General features: G+C 33.7%; 1 protein-coding gene across 5 annotated transcripts in view; it reads left to right on the forward strand.

The window, feature by feature from the left end:
* The window catches only part of SNX29 (sorting nexin 29), a 151,960-nt gene that overhangs the window by 32,343 nt on the left and 94,245 nt on the right, over nucleotides 1–25,372 (forward strand). For all 5 annotated transcript variants that reach the window (XR_010825052.1, XM_048064052.2, XM_048064039.2 and 2 more), the window contains exons 12-15: nucleotides 386–449; nucleotides 1,736–1,864; nucleotides 10,614–10,696; nucleotides 20,115–20,221. Coding sequence is in view for 4 of the 5 variants with exons in the window: in XM_048064052.2 (XP_047920009.2) it covers nucleotides 386–449; nucleotides 1,736–1,864; nucleotides 10,614–10,696; nucleotides 20,115–20,221 (383 nt within the window). In the remaining variant the exon portion in view is untranslated. The remainder of the gene's footprint in view (nucleotides 1–385; nucleotides 450–1,735; nucleotides 1,865–10,613; nucleotides 10,697–20,114; nucleotides 20,222–25,372) is intronic.

Consider the following 25,372-nt stretch of genomic DNA (forward strand, 5'->3'; position numbering starts at 1 on the left):
ACACAAGTAACAATATGTTTCACTAATATGCTTCCAGTGAAAAGGTGCATTGTATCCTAAGATGCCCCATGTGGCTGTAATTAAAAACAAATCAGCAGTAGTTATGACAGACATTTACAAGTTTGCATTAAAGCCAAATACAGGCTAATTTAGTTTGATCAGTACTTCTGATACAGTGTTTAAATAATACAATTTTTGAAAGATTGCTCAAGTTGGTGATGAGATTAAGAGAATTGTTAGGTGCTTTGCTGAATAGCAAATGACCTTGACGTCATCTTAAGTGTGTTGCTTAATTAATGCCACTGTGTATGTGGCTGTTAGATCTGATATTAACAAAAATACACACAGAAATTAATCTTTTTTGTCCCTTCTTTTTTGTCTTTAGATGAACTTCGTCAAGCTATTGTGGCCATGATGAACAGAAAGGATGAACTGGAAGAACAGAATAGGTAGTTTTCTGTTTTCTAGTCAAGAGGCACTATATAATTTCAGAACGCTGTTATCATTTGATTTCTCTAATACAAGCTGTCCTTTGTATAAAGCTGTGCATAATCTTTTTGTCATGCTCCTGATATATATATATATTGTTTTTTTGTAAAAGGTACGCGTAATAAATTAATATTCAACTGTGGATACCGAAGAGTAGTGTTTACAGGTCTACTTTTTCCTTTGACTTCAAATCACATATAGCCATTTGTCTTTGGGAGGTTTCACAAATTGTAGTTTTTTCAAAACCAAAACTTAGAGCCAAAAGATTCTTACTATCTCTTAAGGCAGCTTTCTGAATAAGTGAAAGTTTGTCCTTATGCAAATATTCAGAAAGTTCCCCCCCCCCCCCCCCCCCCCGGTGCAGAAATGATATAGGACTGCCAACAATGTTACGCTGAAAGTGGCTGTCATTTGTGAATGTCCTCGTGTTTACCTGGGACAAAATAATGATGTAAATGTAAAAATGTCATTCATTCAAAATGCCATCAAACCTATTTTTTTAGTATATTGGAACACATGACAAGACTAAATGAAAATATATTTGAGATGTACTATCGTTACTCTATAGAAAGACTTTTTTGGTAACTTATGTTTTTAAAAGAGATTTTAAGTATTTTTTTTTGTGTTGAGACTATCAACTGATCCCATTTTGCTGCCTCTTCTTTCTCCTCACTGCCATAATTGGTAATTATTGTCCCATTCAGTTTCCTTTTTTTTTTGGGGGGGGGGGGGGGGGGGGGGGGGGGGGAGGGTGTTTATTTCATTCTGGCCTTTGATATTTCATCAAAGGTTTTACACAGAGGTATATGACAGTGCTCTCAGTAGAGACAAGAGTCCTACCTGTCTTCTGCTCTGGCTAATAAACACGTTGCTTGTAGATTCTTTCTGAGAAGTAGGAGCTTGCACTGAAGCACTGAAACAAGATTATAAGCTACTTACTGTGATAAGAAATTCTTTTTGTGTGGTAGTGTAGTAGATACTGTAACAGGTTGTGCTCTGGGCATGCTGACGAGATTAATACAAATTAATAGTAAGAACTTGCAACTGATTTTTATTGGGTACTTTTTCCTTGCAGCTTTTCATATCCTTGTGTAATCAAATCAGGTGTGTTTTTTTTTTTTACATTGAATAAAGAAATTTTAGGATGACATTAGTGGTATCATTCAGATAACCTACTCTGTGATGTAGATAAGATTCTCTAATTACTGTTTGCGGTGTTCTAACAGATGCTGCTACCTTCTTCCAGGTCCCTGCGAAACCTGCTTGACGGAGAGATGGAGCATTCTGCAGCACTGAGGCAGGAAATGGAGAACTGGAGAAGGAAAGCAGCAGAACAGGAAGAGCGGCACGCCACAAAAGTCCAAGCCTTGGCAAGGTGAGGAGCACTAAAATACTCATAATAACAACAATTAAAAAGTCATTTTTCAAAAGAAATTAGACTAATATTAATAAATACATGCCACAAAAATAGTGGCAGTTAAGTAATGAGACTGATACAAAGGAATACGTCAGGTAAATGTAAGTAGACTTCTTTCCTCATGTACCTTTTTTTTGTGGGGTCCAGTTCTAACAGTTCTAACCCCACACTTTTTTTCCCCTCCTCCATTTGAAAGTTTGGAGATTCCTGATAGAGCTATCACAATAATCATTGTCCTGGGATTTTTCCAGTATGTGATATATTCTATTCTTAATGTTGTTCAAGTGCCTAACATGATCTGGAAGTAGTACTTCCCAAACCTCAGTTTTAAGACAGAACTTAAATATAATAGGGGGAAAATTGTTTAAAGAAAGTTGGTTCTGAATTCTAAATCTTTCAGATATTCCCTTTTAAAAATGCTAGTACCAGATTTTGAAGAGATGTGTATTAGGAAAAAATCACCAAAGAGCTTGCCTTTCAGTGAATATGAAAGAATATTTAGAGGTGTGTGTACACACACATACTTTTTTCATCAAATCATTTATGTAGTTAAGTATATGAACCCCCAAATCCCACAGATATTTCATCTTGCTCTGTCAACAAGACAACAATCCTGTCATAGGATTTCTCTTAGGTTTGGTATCAGGTATACGTGCTTACATGAACGTTAGTTTTCCGATTTTATTCTTTTTTTATTGTTTTATTTCCAGTAATATTTCTAATGTATGTTGTAACGAATGACTTGGAACAAGAATGAACAACTGTTACACTTCTTTAAGCTTTGACAAGGTCTGGAATGCTTTTCCAACTTGTATAATACTTTTTTCTGGCAATGCGGTTAAGGGATCTTGGAAGCCAACAGGAAAAAAAGTATCACAAGTATTTAATTGTTAAGCAAGAAATATGAAAAGACTGCTTAGAATTTTTATATTCCAAATAGTTTCTACACTTGTTTTCGTATCATTTAAGAAATGCTGAAGTCTTTGGGTGTGGGGAGGAGGGGACAACAAAACTTCGTAAAGACGTTTATTATTTAGTCCATTCCATCATTTTTCAGCATTAACAAAATAAACCAGCAACAAACAGTCCTTTTTTAAAACAAACAAACAAACAATGTCTTTTTTCATTATTTTATGTCCTATTAGCAAACTGACAGGAAGTTGGGTTAATCTGTCTTGTTCCTTCCACAATTTACTGTTTCTCTTAATTCTTAATCTTTAAATCAGGTGTGAAAATGTCTTTATGCTTTAGCTCTGTGATGATTTATGGCAAAAAGCATGACTTCATCTGACATTTTTCATCATTACAGTACAGTGTTATTTAACATTCTTCAGAAGAAATCTCATAATCAGGCCATATTTAATGTAAATAGATCAGCTGTTGGACACCATATAGCCAGAAATACATAGATGGAAATGATGTGACAGCGTGGTTCGCTTGAGTTAAATATGTTCTTCCAGTCAAAAATCCCTTTATCTTTTTAAGCTAGAAGACTGTATGAAGTATTTCACGGCAAAAGATTTAATTAGATGTTTTGCCCATACCAGTGGGCCATGACTAAAATATTTTCCCTAAAGCACTGAACAGTTGTCTCTAAACTATGTCCTGAGGGATATATTTTCATGTTGTATTGCTTTCTTGAGCTAATAGTCTGTGATACAGACCGTGGTACATAGTCTGTGGTACAGACTCTATGGATGTGTGAATATGTTGTTGGTTCGGTACTGATCTTGGGAGGAATTTCAGACATTGCATATTAAATCTGTCTTGGATGTGCTATAGGGTCCTTGAGGTTGAAGTTGAGTTTCAACCATCTGGCTTTTTTTGATGGTTGTAGAATGAGTAAACAGTGAGTTTTCATTCATTTTCTGGTCCTCTTGACAGGTTTTCATGGCTGACTACTTTATCAACTGCTGTATCATAAACAACAGTTGTTGCCAAACAGTGTGAATAGTACCAGTTTCTGAAGTGGTGAAATCTTTTTCGTTTTTTTTTTTTTTTTAATAATTGTCTATTTAAAATTAAGTACTGGAGCCCTTTAATAGCATACGAAGTGTTGTCCTGTCCTCTCTTCATGATCATCTAACTGCCCTTGACAGTAAAATAACGGATATTTCATTTTAAGTATTTAAAAGTTAAGTGAATCTTTACCTAAGATGAGTAATTTAACTGTTAATCACACAGAGAGAGGCTTATGATTGTCTTAAAAAGTAGAATAGTAGTGATGCTTTCTGTGGTCATGTCATGCAGTTGCATTTTTATCAATACTTCTCGTATTTATTAAAAAAAAAAAAAATAAGAAGAGAAGACAGCGTGGTTTAAAGTTGTGGAGCAGAAACTGAACAGTGCACGCGTGCGCTGGGAAATGAGCATGAGACCTCTTTTTTGCCTACACCGAAAAGAAAGAGATCCCTTGTACTGCAATGTCAATCTTCAGAGAATGTGACTTCTTGAGTATGTGTCCCCCTTCCCTTCTCTCGATGTGTCATCAGGAACACTGATGTGTTAGAAAACACGTTGTTTGCCAGGTATCCAAGTCTAATGCAGCTTACTTCTTTGCCAAGACAGATGAACTGAGGGCAGAAGCAGAGTTTTGAGTCATACCCTACTTAAATTGTTTGTGTGACACTGCCACTAACTTTAGATTTTTAATCCTAACGGTTATTTTTTCCAAGTATTTTTTAGGACTAGACGTATTTCCAAGTATTTTCTTGGACTTTCTTCCCATGTGGTGTATCAGCCTCTCCTCCAGTTTTGTATGGTCTGTGAACTTACCAAGGGTGCACTCTGTCCCCATATCCAGGTCATTAATGAAGATGCTAAAGAGCATTGGCCCTAGTATTGAACCCTGGGGCACACCAGCGGTGGCTTACCTACAGGTTGCTTTTGTGCTACCATTGTGCACAGAAAAGAATTTTAAACTGTCTCTTAAGCTAGATCACTTAAATTTAGATAAGTAAGGTATTTGAAGGTAAATGCAGCTGTAATGGCATGATTTTCTTCTTACAACTCTAAATAAGCTCTGGAGTAACCTATGATGCCTGAAATCTTGGGGATGATTCACATGTATAGTAAACAACAAGACTATTCCGAATGTTAAATAAGGTTAGTAATCTGTGCCTTGTTACAGAGCAGAGTGTTTGTTTTCTGCATATGCAGGCGCAATGTTTACTGTCAGTTGTGGTGAAGTACCATGACTGAGGTTCCTATAAGCTTTTTATTGCGTAGCAGAACTAGTCTGAGAATGATAAATATAAAGGTAATATAAATATATTTAGAATCCTTCTAATTCTGCTTTTGATGACACATGAGACCTAAATATGTGGTTTGAGGGAGGGAGAGATATGCATAAGTGGGTTTGACATTCGTATGATGTAGGGCAATGGAGACAATGCAAATACATCATCATTTAATATTCACGTTGCAGGTTATAGGATTTGTATATTCATATTTCTTTGACTCACTTCCCCCACAGTTTTAGAATTTGCATTGACATATGGGTGAATCAGATATTTGTCATGCGTGTACCCTTTTAAAGAACAGATAAGGAGCTTTTATAGCAGGATCTAAAGAGATGCTCACTTAGACTAAAATGTTATTTTAAAACAATTTTATGTAATTTCTCTAGTTATGGTGGATGTTGGGTGTGTTGTAGTGATTGTTCTTCTGAAAGTCAGTTTGTCTTGTCCCATGATAAAAACAATGTTGGGAGCTGCTTAGATGCAACAAATTTTAATATCACCATTATTTTGGACTTCAAATGCATTTCTTTAATGATTTATTGCAACTCATTTTCTAGCAAGTAAGAGTTATTTTTGGATATAGATTTTTCTTTTAAATTGCTTTTGTTGGTTCACTTTGTATGCTGTAGGTGCTGCTGCTGCAATATTAGGATTAGTAAAACATTTTTAGTAGTATTTTAAGCCCAGAATTTGGACAATCTGAATAATTCTGGTATTGAAGAACTTGAAATAACAAAAATTGTGGAAATAATTTGTAAGTGCCACATAATACATTAGGTGAGTAAGAGGAAACAAGTTTTCAGATATTTTGTAGTAATGAAATCTTTACTATTTACCTCAGAAGCAGTTAATCACATGACAAGAGTAGAAAACTTCCCTGAATTGTAAAATTAAGAAGATAGTAGGTCAGAAAAAGAATTTAATAACAGCCTGACTATTGTAGTTTGAGCAAATATTAGCTCATATAATCAGAAGTATATTTATGTCCGTCCCCAGAACTCTTGCTAAGAATTTGATGTAAACATGTTCTTGAATACTTTGTGAACACTAATTTCAGCCTTTCTGGTGACAAAAAAGAAAAGAAAGAGAATAATCTTGCGTTCTTTGCTTACCGAGGATCAGTAATTCTAGTTAATGACTAAGGATCAGTCATTCTAGTTAAAAAATTTTGGAATATTGTTTTTCTCCCCCCACTCCCCCCCCTTTTTTTTTTCAATATATAATGTGTTCATTTTGTGAAATGAGAAGAATGAAACAATTATCTGAAATGTAGTGGAATTATATTTATTAGTAAATAAAGTGACAGTTTAGGATAGATGCTTACCATTTATTCTGATGCTGTTTACTTCCTGTGAAGATTTATTTTTCAGTTAGAAAAAGAAACAGGAATATCTATCAAAAATATATATGTACACCTGATACATCCATAATATGCTTGGTTTATTGACAATACATTCAAAAGTAACCGTAACTCACTACTTGTTTTTACCCATTGTTGTGTAGCAGTGCAGAATTAAGTCTTGAATGAAGAAGTCACTAGAACATACTTTAGGCAAATAAGTATTCTCTTTCCTGTCAGTCATATTTCATGGAAAATGGCCACAGGTACATTTCAGCGCAATGATAGCATCTTGCAATGCAAAAGCTCTCTCTGATTCTTCATCCTGTTTTACAGAGCTTTGTGTTGTTTCTTGGATCGTTATTTTTTATTTTTTATTTTTTTAATTTTAGATCTAGTGTTAAATATCTGTGGTAAGACGCAGTGCAGTTTGGTAATGTCTCAGTTGAGAATTAATCCAATAACCTCAGATTTACATGGATATCATTAGTTTTAGTAAGACTGTGTGTGTTGTTTGCAGGATCTGGGCCACTGGAAAAATATCGCTGTGATTGAGACATCAGCAGTCAATGTTGAAATGATTACTTCTGGACATCTGCAAATTTGACTTATTCAGTTGGTCTTCTGTACAAAATGCTAGCTTAGTTAGAGAAATATTTCTGAGTTTCCTAAGTTTTCTTTGAAAAATGGGGAACTTCTTAGGTCATTTTACTTTCAAGTAGCAGTAATCTCATTTTTCCATGTTATGTATTTGAATAGTTCTTTCATAATAGTTATCTGATTGTTTTTAAAGGAAGCAGTTTCAGCGTTCAGCCTATTTCCTAGCCTTTTGATAGAATAGAATAAATAAACTTTGGTATTATTTTATAAGCTGTTTTTTTATTATTATTTTTTTTCCCTTGTCAATGAGCCTTTCTCAAATTGTATGGACATGTTGTGCCAGTGGCTCCTTGGCAATGTTACTGTTTTTTAATTGAGATTTTTTTTTTGTATGGTGTACTATTACATTACTTCCTGAGGCAGAGAGGTTTATTGAAGTTGACTGTGAAATTGGCTAATCTCAGATTGCATATTCTTAGGCTGTATTCAGGGATGCTAGAGGAAAGCATCCCTTACAAAGGATGGGGTTTGTAGCAAGAAAAGCAGATTAAATGTGCATTACAATGTACTGTGTAGGGAAATGGGGGAGGGGAACCAAGCTGCTTTTTTATTGCAGCATTTGCACTTTTATGTACCTTCTGTAACCTAATCTGCCTCCTCATATCTAGTGTCTGTATTATTTAAGCCACATTGCTTTTGATTTGGCATTTTATATTAATCTGTTTTCCAGCACTTCCTTCAGAGTTAGCTGCGTAGCTCTTCAGTGATGGGTACAGTGATGTGTTGTGCATCTTGAAATGATTGCATCGCTTACCTTAAGCAACTTCTTAGAGGGGAAAAGTATCTCTTGTCCCTGCTTGTGAAAATGAATCTGAATATTCCTTTATTAACTAACTTTCTTCCACTTAGTTGGTGAAATGCCACAATTTAGGAAAGCATTTATAAAAAATGGGATGTTAATTTGTAAGAAAGGTGAGGAAGTCGTTTATCTTAACCACAAAGCCACTTCTTGCTTTTTCAGATTTGTTATCAGTGCTGAGAGTGTCTATCATAACTTAAATTTGAACACAGCCTGTGTTACAAAGCTATCATAAGAATAGTTCTCAGTTTATCATGCATATGGTGTTTCTTTCATGATGAGCAGTTAGATTTATCGCATTATTCTTCGTTAGAGTTTTAAAAAAATTTTCAAAGGTTGGTTTTATACTATAGTCTCATGCTTTATATATAATTCAACGTCCGCTGCCACGAGTAATGTTTCTCATGTTTCATATTTCATTTAGGGCTTATACATAACACCCTGTTTTGCTTTGTTGTAAATATAATTACAATTAATTGTGGTTTTGCACTTCCTAATAGCATGATCATAGGATAATTCAGGTAGGAAGACATTTCTGGAGGTCATCTAGCCCCAGCTCTATATATGAACTGTACATATTCTTGCAGTAAGCTCTTTATTTCATGTTATTATTGATATTCATGTCATTTTTTTGATTATTTGGAGATTTGGTACCTTTATAGTATTTCCTAAAGAACTCTTTTTAACAAGATGCAGCCATCTTTTGGATTTTTTTTAAGCCTGAGTTTAGAGATAAGAAATGTTTTAGGAGTAAGTTCCACAGAAAGCATTTGTCAACATCTGATACTTCTTCCACAAGCTTAATTACAGTATTCAGGCCTCTGTAGTTGAGACACATGAGAAATTGCTTTTTTTTTTTTTTTTTTCAAATTAGTGTCTTTACATAGTCATTTTCCAAAAGCCCTAAGGGAATTTGGCAGGAAAGTCTTTTTTTTTTTTCTCCTGAAGTATAGGAAAATATAGTTTTATCATAAGTAGGGTAGAGATTATATATGTACTTCATCTATTTATCATGAAATTGCACCATAGGCACAATATTGGAAAAATTCCTATTTTCTTCTGTGTTATCACAGTATAGACAGGTGCTGAGTCTCTTCTCAAAATCAGAAACAAGATGGTTTATGATTCTGTCATGAGAGTCCTTAAACCTCAGTAGATTGTAATTGAGTATAGTTATTTATGTGCAGACATGTACAATTCTGTGGTGATAAATCTTTCTGTCCAGGTGTCATTTATATGCTTTTTTTTTTTTTCCTGAATGAGTTGCTTAGATCTGGTTTTATTTAGCATGTAGTTATACTGTATTTATTTATTTTATTTATTCCCCCCCCCCCCCCCCCCCCCCCGCTCTGAACATCACCTGCCATCTCTTGTGGAAGACCTGAAATCTGACTTGTTCTTTGTAGCCTAGGAAATGAAAAACATCATAAAACGCATAAAACCTTCAAGGGCTTCGTCTAAAATTTGGTTGTTGGGTAATGAATAGTTTCTTCCCAATGATTTAGCAACCTCCTACCGAAATGATTGAATAAAGCTGTGGTTACATTGAAAACTGATTTGAAATCCATAGAAATAAGAATATAGCATCAATTTGGATAAAAATATACATATATTAGGAGGCTTGTGGATATGTGTTAGGTATGTCTGTAAAACATGTTAACAAAAAAATCTAAAATAGACCCGTGTAAAACCCTCCATTCCACATGCAGTAGCTGTTTAAATTACTGCAGGTAAAGACTGGTATCATCTGAACTAAAATAAGTTTTTCCTGTTTTTTTTTTTTTTTTTAAATTTCATTAGATAATATTAGTCTTTTGAAGCTGTACTCTAAAAACCAACCAACCAAAGGAGAAGGAAAACAAACAAACAAAAAAACCCACAAACAAACAAACACCTTTCTTACTACTCTCCTGATCTTGCTCTAATAAATCACTGACTTCTACCTACTACGATGCAGTGGAGTGACTGCACTTATGGAAGGAATTGGAATAACTCAAAAGAAGTTGAGGCCAGATAACTGGCAAAAAAACCTGGAAAGGTCTTGAATCTAGTACTTGGAGTTTGAGTTTGCTACAGCTGATGTCCAGTTTTGCTTATATTTCCTTCACACTTTCCACTGAAGTGGGACTGAATTTTTCAGTTGAAATGTTTTGTTAGTGTATCAGTCAGCTCCAAAAGCGTATGAAACACTGTGTATCTGTGTAAATTTGTGCGTTTTCACTGGCCATATGTAATATGGTTGAAATTTTGACACAGAAACTCTTCCTCAAAAAATTACTAAAAGCAATTTTATATTTATTTAGATAATGTATGATAAGGGTCATCAAACATTTGCAAGTGTTTCTGAAGACTTCTCATTCTTAAATAAATTCCCATGAATAAAATGCCTGTCTTGTTAAGGGTAATCTGTTTACAGTTTTCTATAATCTGTGTTACATATGTAGTCTGTCATCATTACTTGTATGTATACCTGGAAGACTTAATTTTCCTAGTACTTTGCAGTTGACATTATTTAATGTGTAAGTCAAGGTTTTTTATTTTTATTTTGATGACACAAGCTAGATAAAGCTCATTATCACAGATAGCATGATTGTTTCCACTGAGAAGGTCTTTCCTCTATTTTGAGAAAACAGTAATATTTGCTTATTCTATTCTTTTTATCAACAGAGAAAATGAGGTGCTAAAAGTGCAACTTAAGAAGTATGTTGGAGCTGTCCAGATGCTCAGAAGAGAAGGGCAAACAGTGGAAGGTAAGGATTAAACGAAGGAAAAAAATCCATGCACAGGATTTGTTTTTCTGCCATGGAGACAGTTTAGTGGAGGCATAGTTATAGTAACTAAATGATGGAAGTGACTCCTAGACTTGTATAAAAATCTAAAATGAAAAAATAGACAGTGAACAGCCATGCATCTCGTTTACAAGAATCTGCTTTTTTTTTTTTTGATTGATCTTGAAAAGGATCTCTGTAAATAACCAGCTACCTAGTGTCGTGCAAGTGCAAATTCATAAGCAACATTTGAGACACACAAAACAATACTTGTTTGGCTGGGGAATGGTTCATGCTTTCACATCTTATCCAGTATGACACCATCCCTCCCCCTGTTGAAGATAAAAGCTCAAAAGAAGTTTAATTCTGTTTCTATGGGCACTGTCTTTGATGCATCTCTCACTGGGCTATTTGCTGTTGCGTGAACGGTTTTGTAATGCAGATTGATGTCAAATGAAAATAATCTTATATGATGGCATACGATCAAATTACTGCTTGTTATAAATTACTCTTTTAGCCAGAAAGAATTAATTTATTGAGTAAGCAATCAGCAAGCAAAACAGCGCTGGGCGGCCGGGGAGTCCATGCTCCTCCAAACGGCGCGTGCCCCCCCTTTTTCGCAGTCCCCTTTTATCATCAAGTTCTTCCGGGGTTACGTGGCCCCTTTCTAGTACTTTGGCTGCGTCGATTGTTGCTAGGGTCATCTCTGGTCCCTCTGGTGGTCGCGCAGATGAAGGCCGTAGTCTTCCTCTGCTTGGTATGTGGTGTTTTCTCCTCCTTAATTGGTCATGTTAGTTTTTCTTAAGATAGGGCAGTGGGTTATCGGTTTGGCAATTGTATTATTTATACAAGGTTCTCTCAATCTTATGTCCGAGACATCAACAGGCAGGATGTCTCAAGGTTCTTACCGCCGCCTGGGTGACTCCTTTTGTTCCCTTCTTAATATAGCCATGAGAAATAATGAACAAACATTCCATATACATCACACTGCTGAATCAGGATGTTCTTGCTTTGTTTGCACAATCTTCATCACAGCGAATAAAATAATTTACATGCAAGTGGGATTAGCAAGGTGTAATTTTAAGACCTATTTATGTCTTCCAGCCATGGTAAAATAACATTCTCTGATAGTAAAAATAACATATTTGATATATTTTGAGGAAAACACCAATATAGAGTTTTCTAGTTACTTTTACAGGGCCCTTTCTGGTCGATGAAAGTCTTATGAAGGAGGTTGTACTTTTTTTTTTTTTCTTTTCAGTAAGTAATGTTCCAGAAAAAGCTATCAGACAAAAATTTCTTTCAAAAAATAATCTATGAATTAATGTGTTATTGAAAAGTAAGAATTTGGTAACTCTAGATTATAGTGTTAGTGGTATCTATTTTGGAGATCAGTATGTGTAGACTGAAATAGACTCTGTATTAAGACCAACCACTTTGCTTTCTCTGCTAAGTCTCTTTGACTATAATTAGCAAATTTTTCATCTGAAAGATAAGTCATCAGCAGTGTTACCTGTGTTTCTTTAGCGGTCAGTGGGGATAGAAGTGTCTATGACAAGATGACTTGGAATAGTGATTTTGAATTATCTTCGGGTGGGACTGTATTGCTACTGACTACAGAAGATTCTTCAAGAGAGTAGGTGGCTCTCAAGATATTGGCACAGTCTTTTTTTCTTTTTCTTCTTTTAAATTGTCAATGTTGTGGTCATATAGGTGGTTGTATGAATGAACACTAGATTAATTCTGTCCTTAAGGTCTAGTCACTATATTCACCTTAAATTTAAAAAGTTTAAAAAGTTCATTCATCCTTCAAGGGTTGTTGTTTGTAAGAACATGTTTTTACTTCTGACATTGCTGGAGCATAGTGATTCATCTTAAGAGTTATTCACAAAAAACATCTCTTAAGCTTCTTATAATAGCAGAAATTATCCTTCATTAGATACTGACAGTTTCCATGATGAGCCTAATTATAGGAAAAGGAAAAAAAAAAAAAATCCTAGGCTAGCTATATTCTGCCATGCTAAAATTATGCAAATTAGTGAGTGATAAGAATAGAAACTGAATTAGGATAGTCAGATTTGCTGGATGAAAAAGGGGGGTGGAACATTACCAACATTCTTAAAACTGAGTACATGTATGCTTCACACTCAAAGGATGTTAAGTCAATCCACACTATTTGTCTATAGTATTTATCATTAGTGACCAGAATAAATTTCAGCTACATGAACTATTTGTAATAATTTAACTTAACATTCTTTTTTTTAACAAAAACAAATAATTTTTTGTTCTCTTCTGCCACTGGTGATTTACATGAAATTTTTAGTAGTATTGGGTCCTCTTACGCAGAACAGTACTTAAGCATGTAAATAATCCCCGAGTACTAATATGTATAGAGAAAGAAATGTGAATATTGATCACTGAAGAGCAATATAGGCATCACAAGTGTTCCTCTACTTCACAAGAAGTAGAAAACTCTGCATGTAACAGAGTGGAGAAAAGTGATAAAGAAAACCAGACAAGGAACCAAACAAACCTCTTGTGTCCAGGCATCCTGTTCAAAGTCAGTCACTCGTACTATCTCCTACTCATAACAAGACATAAATATAGACCAAAATCCTTAGTTTACGTAGGAATTTAGTATGCTGTGTTTTATTCAGTGATCACAGGACTTCTGTATCAGCCCCGTGTCTTTAGAAATTGTTTATATTGTAAAGAACTTGCACATAGAGTTAGCAAATGGGGTCCAGGCTGGAAAACATCTTCTGGGACAGATGAAACTCATGGTGTAATTTCCAAGTCCTACTACGCCACGTTTGGCTTCTGGCACTCATAGTGTAAAGACTTCCAAAAGTTTTCATTGTTTAGTAACAAACAAATTGTGGTAAGTGCTTTAAAGGATTCCAGTGTTCCTGTGTTCAAACATGGCAGCATAAATTTAGAGTTCTGGCCATTCAGTAAAATGGTATCTCTGAAGCTTAATGAACTAAGTGTGATATAATTACATACGTAATTATGATATAATGTAAAGTGACCATAACACTTGTCTAATTAATTAGGAGCTAATTCTGTTCCTAATTAACTTACATGTTTAAAGGATTAGAGTGTATATTTGTAAGATCTGTTTTATTACTGTGATCTGAGACTGTGACAATCTTGTGACGATAGGATGAAGAAACTACTGTTTTCTCTGCTTTTATCATTTTTAATTGAAATTCTCATTTCTTTCTTGCATGTTAATTTACATACTCGTAGATTAAGGTTCTGGACATTTAGACTTATTTGTAGACAAAGAAGCAGAGCTTTGTTCTATTTAAACTTGGAAAACACTTGGCCATCATCTTGTGCTGGAATGGTAGGAAATTGTCCTCATCAGAGATGATTAAACTGTTGCATACAACTAATTTCAATACTGCCCTATGTTATCATAATAGGTAATTTAAATGATGATTAATCTCTTCTTGCAAATGATATCATAACAAAAGCCTTCTTACATGTATTACAGATGTTAGAATGCTATACGTTCAGAATTTCTGTGGAACTATTTTTAAAGGTTCAAAATAATTGAGCTTCTACTGTTATTTTTATGACTATAAATAGAGAGTATTCAACATGGCTGCTACAATAAATCAGATCAGATGCTATTGAGTATGGCTTTTAAATGGATTCCTAAAACTATAAATGAAATTCAGCATAATAGTTTGCCTCAAGGTGGGTGACTTGCTGAGTGTTTGGTTTCTAAAGTGTGATTGTAAACAAGTTACCCAAGATTCAGAAGTGTGTCAAGTTCATAATGCCATACTGGCTTTCAAAGTGAGTGCTAAGTAGTATCGACTGAGCAGTCTGATACTTGTATTTAAACATTTAATGAACATCCTTGTTTCTCAGCTGTCAGCAGGAGTTGGATGTCTACCATTTTTCAAACCTGCTGAGATGTAATAATTCTAGACCCTTTGTACTCAAGGAATTTTTTCCTCATTTGTCCAAACAGATTCCTGAAGCTAATTGACTAACCTTCTTTAAGAAAGTTTCACAAAATATGTGGGGCGGGGAGTGCTGAAATGCTTTAGTTATATTTGTACCACCTTATTATTTTTTTTTATCCAAAGGTTCTATTTTTTGGTTATAATTCGGTTGTTGTTACATAGCTGTGCTTTTGATGATGTCTTCAAATCTATAAACTGTCTGATGGCAGCCACTAGAATAAGAAAAGCTTCTCACTTTAATATTAGGCAAATATTAAAGGTAATTGAATATTTTTTCATTATTAAAACAATATATACATGAACATAAAAAAAAACGTTAACAGAAAGATGTTATGAAAATTTTAGAGAATTTAAATTAGTGGAAGAAGCATCTGGGGAATGTTAATTTTACCTTCTTTATGAAAGCATTATTCAAAGTAAGTACGCATTTCTTCAGTAAAAGCCATACAAAAATCAGGTTGAAAATCAAAGGTGACTTCTGAGAGTAGAACACTCTTTGCAATCTGTAGGGAGAAACTTGTAGTATGTATTAGAACTCTTGTAAGTTTATGAAACAAAAGTAATTAAAATGCTGTGAATATTTTATCCTTCTTAAACAAGGAACCTTGTTTATAGTGATGGAAATTAAAGCCATTTGGCCTGTAAGGTCCTTCTACCTTGCAGTGCAGGTAATATTGCCTAGGACTGCTTGTGTGGGAGTGTTCATTGCTGGTTTACCGTTGGGCAGAAGTCTGCCACACAGAAGTGGTAGGAATGATAAATGCATAGTCCTCTTTTTCTGTGTTCCTGATTAATTTAAAAGGAATATTGTCTTTGAATGTATCATTTGAGCTATTTAACTGGTATTTCAAAATACGAAGGGCAGGTTTTGGCATTGAGGAGCCCTCGATTTCAACTTTTCCATGTGGAATTCAGTGTAGTGCTTTTGTATGAAAAGCATACCTTGGTCATGTAAGTTAAGTCATTCTTTGTTTTTCTTTTTTGTTTTCAGTGTATGACTACTTTTTTTTTTTATTTTAGTGCCATGAACAGAATAGCAAATTAAGATTTCACCACACAAAGCTGAGTTTCTGCTACCATAAATAAATGATGGCTAGAAGAATGAGAATCTTTTGCTACTAGTAGTTTGTTTCTGAAGTTTAAGATGAAGAAAAAACAGGAAGAGATGATTCTTTATCAAGTAATAAACTGATAGAACAAAATCATGTAAAATTTGAGGAACAAAGGAATTGCAAATTAAAAATTATAGTAATCATCTTAATTTCAAAAAGGCACTGAGTGAATTGGCTCTTAATCTGAATTGGGAGCTGCAGACATCAACTTGCAATTAATATTGTGTTTGCAAGAAAACAAGGAATAACATGCTTTTGAAAGCATAAAGTGAAAGCACAAAGTCCAGTGAAAGAACAAAATTAATCTTGAGTTATGCCTTGCCATCTGGAATAATCCTTTCTTCATCTAACAAAAGCTGTTTCAGCTAGTAGAGTCGTATTTTAATGGAGGACCTTTTAATAAATGTAACAAATTGTTAAAAGCTAAATCAGGAAAGGATTCGTTTCATCAGCAGTGCTTAACCAAATGAATAACGTAAGGGGCATACCTAAGAACTTCTAGAAGCTGACCATTGTATATTAGAGTGGCAGGAGGAAAATTGAGTTTTATTTGGTAGCCTTTTTGTCAGTTTCTAATAATGTTTTCCACTTGTATTAATAAATTTCTTAAAGTAAAGCCAATTTATAGTTAGTGAAGTCAGATATTAAGGATTAATGTTCCTATATATTTTTATTTTAAGTGTGAAGAGTCACAATTTTGTCTCACTCCTTGTTTAAAAATTAATGACTTTTCTTACTCAGAGCTCACTGTAGACATTCACTAGTAAACTTTGTGAACTCATAAATGCATGTATTGATCGAAGCGTGATGTTTATCCTCTTGGCATAGTTGTTGCAGGAGTTGGATGATGAGTAGCAAAGCTTTGTGCAGCTCCTGCTATAAGAGGAGTATCTGGCCACTTGGCATGGCTGGCAGTTAGCCATATTGCAGATTAGCTTTAAGGTCTCTCGCCTTGAAATGGTAATTAATCTCCAGTCATCTAGTTTACTTGGATACTGTATTTCTTTTAGCACGCAGGTGATTGGGGTCAGGGCAAGAGAAGTATTTTCATTTATAGAAATTCTTGTGGCTTATACATCTCTTTCTGCCCCCCAAAGTATTTTTTTCAATGTTTTTGTATTGGTATACAAAATAACGTAAAACGGTATTTTTATGAATAAAGTAATAAATGTACATCCATATATATATACATCCAAGTTTATATATATATATATATATATATATATAAAATGATAAAAAAGAGGATTGTCTTAGAAATATCCAAAACGTATAAGCCATTGTAAGAGAATAGCAATTGATATGATTTGGGGTGTTTTATTTCTAAGGTTGCTATATTTTTTTTTAAAGAATGTTCCATGTAGAAACAGTATGCTCATGCATGCATTGTACAAAGCATGCAAAGAAAGTGAGTTGTGGGGTTTCCTAGCATTCAGTGCCATGTTTAGAGCAGCTGTTGTTACTACATCCCAGTTGTTTGGAAATCCTAGACAGATGGCCCAAGTCCAGTAGAAGTCTCAACAGAATTTCCAAAAGTTTAATGAGGACGTGTCTGGGAATAACCTCTCTCCATGACAACCCTGCTTGCTTCATTCACCACAGGTTGGCTAAAGGAGGCAAATACTGAACTTCCAGAAAAATAATTTGTACTTCGAGTTGAGATACATTCCTCCAAACAATCATTTGCCAGAGTATAGGAACTGCAAGTATCAAAGCTAAGTGTCCATTGAATGAGGATTTTTTTCTGGTTATGTTAAAAACAACAAACCAGCCAACCCCTTTGCATAAGACTTCCTCTGACCTGTGTGCATCTCTGTAGCACTTCCCTAGTTCTGTAGAATGCAGGCATTCCAAGCTTAAAAGCTTGCTAGAAAGACTTCTATTCAGCTTACTCATTTCACAATACATCCGATACTTCAGATTTAAGTCTTTGAATAAATATGAAATTACACTGCTTATTGTATATCTTGTGTAGCACATGATTTACTGGATTAGTTTGGTATGAATTTATTTTTTTCTCCTTGATGTTCCATAAAATCCTTGCTTTGTTTCCGTCAGTTACATTTTCATATGGCAGTTTGAGGTGTTATTAATCTGACTTAATTACTCCTTGTTAATTAATTACACTACATTGTTTTCTATAGTTTCTACATTTAGGCTTTAAAAAGGAGAACTGTCAGTACATTATTTTCATAACAGACTACTGTTTCAATGAACAATCTTAAAAAGTCTGCTCAGTTAACATAACCGCGATTAAAGCTTAAAAAGTTTCATGTGCTCTTTTCATTCCAAGAGTTAAGCAGTAACCACCTAAGAATAAATCACAACACAAAGTTTTGATTTACTGGGAAAAACAGATGTATTAAATTTATGACTATTTTATTCTTATATTGTTAATGGCTTATGACTATGAAGTTTAGAAAATATATATGGTCTGAAAATTAAAATAAACAGTAAAACCACTGCCTTAAATTTTATGTAACATGGAAGGTTTCAAATCAGATACTTAGAGTTTTTTAATTATTTCTTTCTATCATAACATGAAAATAAAACAGTGTGCATGGCAGTCCACGTATTAAGTAAGTGAAATCCAAAGAATAATCCTCTTAATTTTAACAAATTTATTTAACAGATTGGTCTATGGAGAAGGTATTCTGTAATAAGATAATCCTATGGGTTCTCTCTGCGTTGGTAGTTAAGGAAAGCATAGCATAGGGTTAACGTTAATTTACAGCCTTCCTGAAATGTATGCTAGTCTTCTCGATAAGCACATTATTGCAGTTTATAAATGTTGGTTTTGGGAAACCATGATAAATGAGAGGGCTGTGTTGTGAACTAATATGAAGATTTTTTGGTAAAACTGATGTTAGTTTCTTACTGTATCTTGACTTTTCTTCTTTTCTGTCTTTGTCAGTCATCTTAGCTTTCTTGCTGACCTAGGTTTTTGGTTACTTTGAGTATAGTAAGTGCAAAAATAGCCATGATAAATTATGATATGTCATTCCTGTAGTCTCTTATGTCATTTGCAAGTGAGATGTATAGATGTAAGGGGAATACTGACTATGTGCAGAGACATTTTTCATCACATTGTGAAAGCTTTGTGCACAATTGTTTGAACAAAAGTGCCATATGTAGTCAAACTTTATGCTGATATAAAATGCTGATCTTGAAGGTCTTCAGTGAGAAAATTTTAAGGAAGATTTACAAGAAAATTAGATATTAAAATAGCTTTCAAAATTAATTTCAAATACTAATTATCTTCTGAATTTATATATTCTTATATGAATCAAAAGTCAGTTTGCAGGCATTTAATCAAATGAATTATGGAGTTTTCTCTCTACCTTAATGTGATTGTATGTATAATCTAGATTTTGAAAAACAGTGGAAGCATTTATTAAACCTCTCTGATGAGGGCTTGTTTACTTTATATGTGCTATCTTGTTTTCTTTTTCCAGAAATTCATGATCTATGAAGAGAAGTTGAATTGGAGTTTGTGTAAATTGGGGGAGAGAGACTTACTCAGAAAATGCCTTCAAGTAATCTTCAAATATGTAAATGGTAGTTGGGAATAGGAATAGGATAAAACAGTTTTCATTCAGTGTGGATAAGAAAGTAATGGGCTTAAATGGCAGGTGAAGCAAGTTTGAGTAGTTATCAAGAAAACCTTTCTGAGAAGAATACTTACATTTAAATAGATTGTGCACAGAAGCATGAAATATTCTTTAGTGAAGATTTCTAAGAATAAATTAGACAATTAAGTGTCAGGAATAAAATAATTACAGCTGATTCTGCTGTATGGGAAAAAAAAGGAAATATTAGATATTAGATGAAGTGTGAAATGCCTATTCTCAGCCTTATTGTCTGTAATTTCTATGATGTGTGAGTAGTCCTGTGCAAGTAATATGAAATGATGTTTTAGAACGGAAATAAAAACAAAAATAGAAATAGAAGCATAGGCTTAGTTTACAAAGGCTTTGGGTATGAATTGGAGTCACTACATATTTAGCTATAGTTACAAAACAGCCAAATACTTTGTTTGCATTTTTTCCTGTTAAGATGAGAAAACCTGCCTCAACAGTGCTTGCAGGAAAGCTCCCCGAAGCATTTACTGTAGTACTTGTAATATTGTTTTATAGTATTTTATACGATATAAAAGCATTTATTTTATAATATTTTATATTATTCAAATAGTTTATCTTATTTTGATACTTCTAATAACTGTTTGTTTTAGAGCTATTACTTCTAAACAGATTGTCTTAAATGTTTATGTAATTTATCATTGTAATTTGAGGTATCTCTTTATTTTAGTTCTGCCAAACATTTGGAGCACTGATGGTGAATTTACTATTCCAGACCAAAAGCAAGTAGAAAACAACGAGGAACTAGCCAGCTCTTATGAAAGAAAATTGATTGAGGTAAAGTCTGCACTGTACAAATCTTATGGGATCATAATGGTAAAATAACACTTGAAGCTGTGTAAACATCTTTTCCTTAGCTGTCTTTTTTCCCCCATTAGTCTAAAATACAATTCTGATTTTTGTTCTAAGAATTAAAAATGAAAGGTTTCATTTTCTGACTTCTGTGGTTAAGATACAACTTTGTTCATTCAACTTCAAAGCCCATTTAAAGCAATTTAGGTGATTAAAAATACTTTTAATAAAGATACACATTCATATTTGATATTAAAATTGACTGTTATCAAAATATATTGTAGTTTACAAAAATAATGGACCACACTTGTTTAAACAACGGTTTCATCTATCAATTTTGATCTAGAATGTTTTACTGCATTAAGACATACAACTTTCATGAAGATTTTAATAAGTAAACAAGTTCCTTAAACTTATAATTGAAGCTGGTGAAATAATGGGTGTCAGACATTGCATAAGCTACAGTACATAATTAACAAGCTTTGTTGTATTGTGAGTTGAGCTTTAAAGTTTCCTGAGGATATAAAGAAATCTGTCACTTTTTTCTTTGCTTTTATACTGTTTTCTGATTGTACCATTCTGTTCCATTTTTATGTTGTTTTATATGTGGCTTATGGAGTACTGCAGTATAGAAATGAATACTGGAAGTTACTAGTTATGTTGATAGGAACTTTTTCTAACGTGATCATAACACAGGATTCTTTGTGGTGAAGTAATATCATTAGATTTAAAAGAAAAAATAAGAAGAGAGAAAGATTAGGGATTCATCCTAAATTTAAATAAAAATTATTTTTCAGACATAAGTAATGAAATTTAATATCTAATACCCATTTCTCTTATGAAATATTAAATGAACATTTTTATAAAAAGTAAAACAACTTTCTATGTCTTTCGCTTGCCCAAAATACTCTGAAATTGGATACTTATATTAACTGATTAATATGAAGATGACTGAAAATTTGAGTCATGCATCAAAGAGATAAATACAGTTCTTCTAAAACATTTGTACATAGCTATCCTTTTCTCATAGGACCACGTGAAACTAAATTTCTCCATAATGCATGTCTTTGGATGGGTTCTTCTGACTTCTTTCCTCTGTTCTGTACCTTTCAAAAGAATATCTTTAAGAGCAAAGGTAAAATATATTTCAGCTTTAAGAGTAACCTCCTTTGTTCTACTCAGCTTCTCTGCATGTTGAAAGATTTATTGGTAACACTCCTGATTTTTGTGGAAGACAGTGTTAGCAGTAGCACTGATGACACAGCAACAGATATAATTGCTGGGAAACCTTGGTGCAGATCACATCCAGAAGAGGAACTCTCACTTGCCAGTCTGTAAAAATATGTTCACGTATTCAAAATAGATGTAACCTCTGTTAAAATCCGGACATACTTGCCGAAAATCATCACTCCTTTTTCTTTCCACAAGTGAAGGATGAGAAGCGAAGTTAGCCTGTACGGTGTTCCACATTGAGGACCAGGATGGAAACCCCACTGAAAGGTTTCCTGGCAGTTCAATTCAGCTATAATTGGGTCTGAAAAATGTTCAGACTTTAAGCAGTTTTAAGACTGTTAGTTTGTGCCTAGTAGACTATTTCAACTGAAGACAAAGGTCCCCTTGAGCTTCTTGGTAGAAATTCTCTTGAAGAAATGATTAGCTGGGAAGAGGATTAAAACAATGGTTTGACTATTAATTAGGAAAATTTTGTTCATGATAACATATTTAGTTATTTAACTTAATATATTATTTCAGTTTCTTACCATATTTTTAATACAGGTTAAAAATTTCAAAGTTATTTATTTAATGAAATATGATTAGAAAATCTGATATAACCAGGTAGATTTAACAAACAAACGAGCAAAACCCTGCAGCTTAAAATTCTGAAGGAGTAAAGAAACTTGAATTTTTTTGGGTCTTATGCTTAAAACGGCATTACAGAAGTTTTTGTAAAAGTTCTACGTAAAATATGTTGTGTGGAATATTTCCTTTCAGACATAGTAGTGAACTATCTATATAGTTATCATAGTGTTTTCTAAACCCTGACTGAAAGCTTGTGGGATGTTGCTAGGTCTTTGGCTACCATTAGCATTACACATACACGCATGCACTCATTTTCTAATGTCATATGCTTTGGGACTATAAGGTTATTTTGTATCAAGAAAAGTATGTTAGGTGGATTTATACAACTTTCAAACCATGAATAATGAGATGTATTTAAAATCATTACATTTTGTGCCTTTGCCCTGCATTGTTTGCTGAATGTAAGTTATAAATACATTCCATTTGGTTTGTCCTGCTTATGCAAGGTTTCTCAGAATAACATCAGTGGAATTTTTCCTGTTTAACACACCATGGGAGAGACAAATTCTTCAAAGCTTGCATTGCAGCTAAGCTCAAAATAAACAGTTTCTAAAGACTTGCTCTCATGTCAGACCTGATATTGCTAAGGATTTAAAATGAAGCAAAACAAACAAAAACCTAAAGCAGCTGGTATATCTGTTTGCACGTCCTGACAAGTAGACCTGTGTTGGGATTGTTATCTGTAAGAGGCTATTTCTAATGGTTCTATTACTTCTCTTTGTGTCTTCTATGTTTGTAGTCCAGTAATGAACTAGTAAACAAACCTAAATAGGCTTTAACCCGTATTCCATCAATTTAAGTTGTAGAATATGCTCATAATGTACTAAATAGTATTACAAGAGAGCTCTGTTAAAGACTCAATAAATTACATTGAATTTTCTGTTTCCTGGAATAGACGATTCCTGTCAGACTAGGGAATGAGAAGGCTAGCTCCTCTATTGGACTAAAAGGCTTCCAATATCCTGAAACTATTACGATATATCTAACCCTCATCTCTGTGCAGAAATATTTGTTCTATAAGAATGCTGGAGGCAAAGCAAAATGTCTTTTTTTTTTTTTTTTTTAATAAAAAGCACAATCCTTTCCAGCTTTCCAGGAGTTTCCTTCTAGAAGCCAGTACAAGAAACATTTCTGAATCAGAATTTTTCTACATAAATTATCTGGGAGTTTTTAAAGTCAAGTTCACTAGAATTCTGCAGTTTGCCTTTTAACAAACTTGAAAATATTCTTTTGAACCTTTTCCTATAGCTTACGGAATTAATTTTTTATGTGATAGCTGTATTGTTGTGCCTGAAAAACTTGTCTCTGAACATTTGGTACGTGAGGTTGGGAAACTGTTTTTCTGACACGGAAGGTGTGTGTATGCTGTTCATGTGAACTTGGTGTGAATCACTTTATTCAAATAAGTACACTCAGTAGAAGATTAGAGTTGAGAATTTATTTACGAATATCAGATATTCTGGACTTCTGATGAAAAGATTACGTTTCTGAAAAAAGATGCAGCTTTTCTGAGTAGTTGAATCGTTTCTAACACTTGAAACAGGATCTACAAAGGGTAATTTTGGATATTAAATCGAGGTTTGACCATTTTGCAGAGTTCTGGTCAATTTTCTAGCCTTCTTTTCTTTTTCATGGAACAAGTAATTTGGCCAGTTGCATCCTGAGGCCTCAAAACCACGCTGCTGATTATTTTTGCTCAAACTGCCCTCTTGATTGAGTTTTAACTTTAATATCTTCAATTTCATTTCAAAAAGCTCTGAAGACTTTAAGCTATCTTAAGGATTTTTTTCTTTTTGATTGAGCAGCTACACAAAAGGGTAAATTATGGATTTTTATCCCTGTAGTTGGGTAGGTGAGTCTTTTAAACACTTTCAAATGTCTGACCTTTCATACTTCTGTATAATGGAGTACCGAAATAGGATAGTATCTTGTGAAAAGCATCTGTGTGACTTTCTTTAAGGCTCTTTGTGCTGCTCTCACTGTGAGTAAATGGAAGTTCAGAGGTACCCATTCAGTCTATAAAATTCAGATTTACATTTAATAAAAACTTTTCAATTGTATGTTATTGTATAATCCATGTTTTTGAAGATTAGAGGATTTTCAGACATGGGAATATGACTGTTGCATTTCATCATGAACACAGTTTTTTGTTTGTCTGTTTTTGTTACGCACTTCTTTCTCATCTTGTAAGACATCTGGTCAGGGAAGATACCTTAAATCACTAAAAGCTTTGCCAGAAAGAGTCAGCATCTTTGTAGAATCGTCTTTCAATTTCACCTAGCAAATAACAGTATATTGTTATGAATTTCTTGACTGTGTCCAGAATTGAAATCCTAAAGTGGGAAATTTTGATACGGCAGTTTTGCTAATGTCTGCACAATGTACCACTTTAACGCCATATGATTATGTGGAAAGGCTGTGACAGTGATATAGTAATATATGTATCTACTTAAAAAAACACCACAGCTCTGACTACAGAGAACTATTTCACTGCTTGCCAATTTTTCTTGTACTCTTGTTTGTAAAAATAAATAAATAAATAAATTGTTCTTTTACTTCTTTTTTGCAAGCTACTTGTAAACCTAGAACCTTTCACTGTTTTAACAGAATGTGTTCTTACCTGTTAATGACATTTTAAGAGAAGAATAAAAAGAATTTTTTCTTGTTAGAGAAAAACTCTGAAATGTTAAAAACTTAGTTTAAAATTATCTGAGCACCATTTCATTTAGCTACATAACCTATTTGAAAATCAATGCAGATAAGTTTTGTATTTTTGACAACTGTATAAAGACGTAGATTGTTTCCCTTGATATTAGAGCAGAATGCCTATAAATACAGCTATTAAATAATAGCACGTTTTTGCTTATAGGAGAGATCTAAAAAGTAATACCTTCTGTGAAAAGTTAAAAATCTCTGTCTCTTGTTAGTATTGAATAAATAGTGCAAGTTGGCCAGCTGTATTAGTTACTGGCAGCTACTTTGTTAGTGTACTTGCCTGCAGTGTGAGTTTCCATTCAGCAGGCAAATGGGATAGATCAGTGCATCATGGACAGTGATACCTTTTGGAAATTGTTAGTTTTATTATTTAAATACCTTAGCATGGCATGCAGCCTTGCTATTAAATGTTAGTTTACTTGTGTTTGAAATGAGTACAGCAAACAGTCCTAAATTATTAAATCGGTCAGTGCATTTTTATGGCATCAAACCCTTATGTACCTTTTATTGGTTAAACCATTATTGGAATATTGTGAGATGGAATTTCATCTGGCCAGTACG

This window comes from Anser cygnoides, chromosome 15 (genome assembly GCF_040182565.1).
Source record: "Anser cygnoides isolate HZ-2024a breed goose chromosome 15, Taihu_goose_T2T_genome, whole genome shotgun sequence".
NCBI lineage: Eukaryota > Metazoa > Chordata > Aves > Anseriformes > Anatidae > Anser > Anser cygnoides.